General features: G+C 37.0%; 1 protein-coding gene across 1 annotated transcript; it reads left to right on the top strand.

Annotated features, from left to right (window-relative positions):
• The first annotated feature begins 327 nt into the window (after positions 1–327).
• Positions 328–1248, top strand: LOC100467015 (olfactory receptor 5T2). The gene has a single exon (XM_011234340.2). It carries the CDS (start codon positions 328–330, stop codon positions 1246–1248), a length of 921 nt encoding a protein of 306 aa, XP_011232642.1.
• Positions 1249–6882: the final 5634 nt, after the last annotated feature.

Consider the following 6882-nt stretch of genomic DNA (forward strand, 5'->3'; position numbering starts at 1 on the left):
TTTAGTGTGACTTATAAAAACAGCTAAAAAAATGCAGTGGCAAAGTAACCAGTTGGCCTGAGAGTTTTAGCAATGAAGGAATTCAGTGAGGGAGTGAACGCCTGCATTTTCCACTTGACTTTGCAGTAAGTGGCATGAACGCTTGAATATCTTGTCATTGTCTGCTGATCTGCAACTGGGAAATTTACATTGCCCAAAAATAAATATGAGGACATACCACATGTACCCTTTAGTTAAAATAATTGAAACACAATATTATTCTTTTTCTAGTGAATAGATTATTATTTTATGAATATCTTCAATTTTTTTTTTCCCTGAAGTGTCAACATGAAAAATGTCACTGAAGTTACCACATTTGTACTGAAGGGCTTCACAGACAAACCTGAACTACAGATTGCCTTATTCTTCCTGTTTCTAACAATCTACCTCTTTACTCTGATGGGAAACTTAGGATTGGTTGTTTTGGTCATCGGGGATTCCCGGCTCCACAATCCCATGTACTATTTTCTGAGCGTGTTATCATCTGTGGACGCCTGCTATTCTTCAGTAATTACCCCAAATATGCTAGTAGATTTTATGTCGAAGGACAAAGTCATTTCATTCCTTGGATGTGCAACACAGATGTTTCTTGCTGTCACTTTTGGGACCACAGAATGCTTTCTCCTGGCTGCCATGGCTTATGATCGCTACGTAGCGATCTACAACCCTCTCCTGTATTCCGTGAGCATGTCGCCCAGAGTCTATGTGCCACTCATCGTAGCTTCCTATGTCGGTGGCATTTTGCATGCTTCTGTACACACGGTGGCCACGTTCAGCCTCTCCTTCTGTGCGTCCAATGAAATTAGGCATGTCTTCTGTGACATCCCTCCGCTCCTCGCCATTTCTTGCTCTGACACCCACACAAACCAGCTGCTGCTCTCCTACTTTGTTGGATCTATTGAGATATCTACTATCTTGATAGTCCTGGTCTCCTATGGTTTCATTGTGTTGGCCATTCTGAGGATGCGTTCTGCTGAGGGGAGGAGGAAAGTCTTCTCTACGTGTGGCTCTCACCTAACTGGAGTGTCAGTTTTTCATGGTACAGTTCTCTTCATGTATGTGAGACCCAGTTCCAGCTATGCTTTTGACCATGACATGATAGTGTCGATATTTTACACGATTGTGATTCCCATGCTGAATCCCATCATCTACAGTTTGAGGAACAAAGATGTAAAAGAGGCGATGCAGAAAGTGTTTAGGACAAATTGATTTATCAATAAAGTATTTTCACAGTAAAAATTAAATTTCAAAAATGAGAGTGACGTTCCTCACTTCAGTATCAAGAAGATAAGATGAAATGTTCATTTTAGCTTATTAATGTATTTTTGTTCTCCCTGGATATTTTGTGTTACTGTTATTATTTTTTCTCCTTGGGTATTTTAAAATACAGATGATAGTCAATCCTCTACTTGCACCTTTTTCATAGCAGAAAATCTGTATCATCCATTTACTTTTTAATATGTTCCTGCTGATATATGTATCAATATATACACACATACATATGCGCATATATGTTTGTGGAAGTATACTGATGGATACAACACAAATGCACATGGAGGCATAGATGTACGCAACCTTTACTTTAGAATGTTGTATTTCTTTTCTTTCAACTCTGTATCACTTGAATGTATAGACTATATTTGCAATTATAAATAACATAATTATTTCTGACTAGCTTCATTAACTATCAGCTGATTGGTAGCAAAGCCATATCTCAAATAATCCCAATCCAATTTCCATGGAGGCATTGGTTCAGACTCCAGTTCAAAGCACTCTGCTCCATCCTTAGATCCACACATTGGCAGCCATTTAACCCCAGACTGTGGTTCAAGGACCACAGAGAATATATTCAAATCCCTGGAGTTACTATCATGCTGCTTGTGATGGTGCATTTCTCCCCTTTTTGTTATTTTGTCCCAAGCACGGGCATTAAACCTGCTCACAGAAAAAAAAATCTAAGCATTAGCATGTATCAAGATCATACTTACATTCAAGAATGACAGTAAGAAGCACAATTCAGAACGTAAGGCATACTTGGCTGGCACATTTGGCTCTTCCCACTACTAAACCCAGCTTATCCCTATGCGATCCTTGAAAGCCTGGCCCCAGCTCAGCTTTTAGCTCTGTTTTCCTTTGACCTTCACCCGCTGATGCCCTTGCGTATGCCATCATTCCTCAGTGCCCAGGACCAAGAATCAAGATACAGAGAAGAGTCCCTTCTATTGTACACTTTTCCTTCTTTCAGCAGATTTAATTTTCATTGCAAAGATGTCTCCTCCAAGGACAATTTTAGGTTGTAATGTTCTCCCTTCATTCATTTTTATATATTTTTAGTTATTATTTTGTGAAAACTATTTTCTTCAAGGAGTTTCTGTATTCTTTAATTCTAATGAGACAGTCTCCTTAGAATTACAGTCCAGCTTAAAGATATTTCTCTAAAGTGGCATTATTAAGTTTAAATAACTGTTCACCAGTTCTTATATAGAGCATCTCTTGTCATCATATTCCCACCACAATATCTCGCATCTATTTTCTCCTGTTTACAAGGCTCTCCCCACTGCTCTTCACATAGTTCCTTTCTTCAAATGGCAAAATAAACTATGGTCACTGACGTTCATTATCCTTCCATACATAAAACACGCAAATGAAGAGTGATGCCGTGTGTGTGTGTGTGTGTGTGTGTGTGTGTGTGTTTATGATTCAGCATTAAAGAGATCCTTAAACACAACTCACAATTGCAAAAATTGATAGATTTTATGCTTTAAAATTGTAAAGGTCTAAATGAAAAAAAATAATCGCAAATATAATAAATATTTGTAAACTCAAGAAAATAAATCTATTTATTTAGTTGAATTAATAAATAATAGACCAAAATTCCATAAAATTATGAACAAAGAAGACACATAGATAATTCACAAGAGAAGACAATTCTTTAGGTCAATGCATGTATGTTACCTTAATAATGATTAGGAAAATGTGAATGTGAAGTGATATAAAACACTTACACACTCATACCACTGACCAATATCTAAACGTCTGGGGCAATCAAGTGATTGTGAGCAAAGGAAACATTCGCATTCTGCTGGTAGGAATGTGTGTGTGCGCCTTTCTTACAAATATTTTGAAAGGTGAAATTTTGTGATCCAGTAATGGTCCTATTCTGTCTTAGAATTTTATCTGCTTGATCAAACTATGTTTTTATATAGCATACTCAGAAGTTTGGAAATGGAAAATGTACCTTGTGCAATAAATAATAAGCTTCAAATGAGAGATTAAACTGTAAAATAAAGCATTAATAAAAACAGAAAGTGTAATTTTTTTTAAATTTACAATGTTATAGGAATGCTAAATAGATGAGGAATTTCACAGAGCTGATGGAATAAAAGTACCATTAACTGAGCAGGGTACAGACTATCTTTGGCCACATGACAGACAATTGGCAATTTACAGAAGAAGTAACAACACAAGCTTCATGTGAATACTTGAAGTCTAGAAAGAACCTCAAGGATTTCAATTCATTGTCATGAGTAACATAAGGTGTATAAAAATCTTTGGTATTTTCTCTTTGTGATCCACAATATGTTTGTTACTTTAAAAATTGTAGAGCCTAAAATGTGCCACACCTGTACTTCATATTAGGAATACCAGAATGAAGAAGGAACAGTGAGTGTGTCCTGCCCTGAAGCAGTGAATATTCTAGAGAACGATATGCAAGTTGTCACTGTTTCTTTATCAAAGTTAAAATCACGCTAAAGATAGATGGCACAGCTGAAGACAAAACCTCACATTTTATTTCAGAATTTTAAGATGGATATTTTAGTCACTCATTCACTTATTCCTCATGCATTGTATCAGTCAACAAGTCACCAAATATCTTTTGAAAACCTACTCTTCCCTGGGTATTATTTTAGAAGCTATTAATAAGAAGACAAACTTTTTAGACAAAACTTTTTCACTTATAAAGCTTACAGACTAGAAATCCGACAGAAGATGTAAAATAAAATGTTATCAGTATTTAATTATAATACTTATACATGGGTGAGGAAAAATCAAAAGATCATATGAAAAATGCATTTTCCATCAAATAATTTTAATTAAAAACAAGTGATAGGATCAGGTATATGATGGGTACCTTCAAATTTCAGTAAAACAATTGAGAGTCTTCTCACAATGATGCACATTTTATATTTACGGGGTATATCATGTGGTTTTTATGGCTTATACACCAGGGCTTGTTCTTTCCTTCTTTTCCTTTTTTTTTTTTTTAAGATTTTATTTATTTATTTGAGAGAGAGAGAGAGAGCAGAGCTAGAGTGAGAGAGCACAAGCAGGGCCAGGGGCAGAGGGAGAAGTAGGCTCCCCACTGAGCAGAGAGCCTGACATGGGGCTCCATCCCAGGTTAGATCCCACGACTCTGGGATCGTGGCTTGAGCCAAAGGCAGACCCTTAACCACTGAACCACCCAGGCGCCCCCACCAGGGCTTGTACTTGATCATAATGGAAGTTTTGCATTCAGTTCTGCGCCCAACATTCACAGTAAAATGGAACATTGGGACCAGAATCTTGGGCTTTCTAACTTGGATTTTCTCCACCCCAGGGCCAGCAGCCACAATTCACAACCATTACAGGGGACAATTCAAAAGAAACAAACACACAAAGGGTGAATTGTTGCAGAGGATTGTTACTCAGTATTGCCATCTAAGAGCATCCCTAGGCTATCCCCACCTTTTCCCTCTCTGGGTGTAATTGTTGTATCGAGACTTGAATAATTGGTCTTCTGTCCCTAGGGAATCAGAACTTTATCTGGGAATTCCTGTTTTCATGGGTAGGGACTGAACACATAAATAAGCTGATTTCAGTGTGTGTGTCTTCAAGGACTTAGGACACTGGTAAATCTCTTCGGCATGCCTCCTGCAGAACCTTTGGAACAGGTCTCAGCAGATCCCTGGGACAGGTAGGTTCACCCCAACAATTTACTTAGTAGTCATTCTGGATGTGAAGACCAAGTATCTAGGGAGCTTTATGGATGCAAATTAGACTCAGGACTGACATGATATCTGTTTTATTCTTTTTTCTTGGGGACTCAAAGCTCTGTCCAATGATGGCTAAGTGAAAGGGACAGGGAAATGACTCAAACCATGTTGCCCAGCATCCCTGCTGATAACTTGGAGTGTGAGCATTTCTACGAGTAATGAAGAGCTATTATGAGGATTCTATTTCACCTTAGGATAAAGAGGAATGTTTCTGCTTTAGAGTTGGCAGAACTGATGCTTTAGAAGGCACTCTACACCAGATAGGAAGCTTGTTAAGTGTCTTTGAAATATCAGATTTCTTCTCCAAGAAAGACCTACTAAATTGCTAAACTTCAAGAAAAAGAAGTTTCTCCCCTCCCTGATTTTCCCATTGCCCAGGGTGACAAACCCTATGATGGAAAGATTCCCTGATGTCAACTGGCTTTGTGATGCTGGTGAACACAGACAGCTCATGTCAAGATGCAGTTTGTCCCTAACCAACTCAGGTTTAAATAAGTTTAAGACAAATTGTACAGTTGGAGACCAATAGAATATCTCTTGAAATCATTTCTGGAATTATTTATAAATATTTTCACTATTATTTCTCAGCCCAATTGTAGTATAAATGACTAATATTAGGTAAATATTTTTTTTTTATTTTAGAGAGAGAAAGTATGAGTGGGAAGAGCAGAGGGAGAGCAACAGAATATCAAGCAGACTCCACGTTAAGCACGGAGCCCCACTCAGAGCTTGATCTCAGGAACATGAGATCACAACCTGAGTTGAAACCAAGAGTTGGATGTTTAACCAACTATATCACCCAGGCACCTCTGCCTTATGTACATCTTTAAAGTTCTTTTCTGATACGTTATTATTTTGGTAGAGTTATATTTCTTTTCAAAAACTTGAAAAAATATGAGTAAAAAATGAACATACCTTAATCAGAAACAATTAAATCAGAAACCTTCTGAACAAGAGAAAAATATTTTATTTCAGTGACATACTTACCTGAGCTTTGCCATTAGTAATATTTTATTAGAAGAAGGAATTAATAGCAGTTAATGATATATGCAAATATGTTTTTAAAAGCTAATCGCAAGAATTTATAGTACAAAATCCACAATTACTGTTGTTGGTGCTCTTTTTTCTCTTGTTAAATTAAAGATGTTTACTGAGTATATTATATCTCTGAGTGAAATATGCACTGAGCTGCTCTATGTGTAGGAAACAAACAGGAAATGTTTTGTCTAAAGTCAGTGCCGCCACACTATTTTCCACTATGCACTCACCTGTGCATTTCTTTTCAGATGTGGTAGTAGGAGAAAAGAGAGATGGGATATCTAGTGCGACACAACTGTATAACCCTCATCAGACATATATTTGATGTATGGAATAAATTATCTTTGATTTAACAAACATGACAGATTTAAGAATGAATCGGGTTGTGGAAGAACACAGCCTGAATTGTTTATTAAATACAGCCAGATATCACGTGCCCCAGTTGCTCGAATATGCAAAATTATAATTCACTTGCTATTTCGCATTTCAACTATGACAGACTGGGACACAAACAGGAAACCACATTAAAAAATTGTCCAAAACACACTAATAATAAGAACAGCTGGTACCAATTATTCTGCAGTCATTTTTAACAGGCTCTGTACTAATGCATGTTTGTGTATTAGTTCATTACATTCACACAACGCAAGAATATAAATACTTGATAAAAATCCCACAGCCAGTAATCGGTGGCCTAACATCCGACCAACCAAGTGACCAAACAAACAAGCAAATCAAACACATAAAACCAAACTGAAACACCATAGCATTA

This window comes from Ailuropoda melanoleuca, chromosome 16 (genome assembly GCF_002007445.2).
Source record: "Ailuropoda melanoleuca isolate Jingjing chromosome 16, ASM200744v2, whole genome shotgun sequence".
Classification (NCBI taxonomy): Eukaryota; Metazoa; Chordata; class Mammalia; order Carnivora; family Ursidae; genus Ailuropoda; species Ailuropoda melanoleuca.

What these genes read in the sequence shown, in the direction of transcription:
- LOC100467015 (XM_011234340.2), top strand. Translation starts at nt 328, where the DNA reads ATGAAAAATGTCACTGAAGTTACCACATTTGTACTGAAGGGCTTCACA.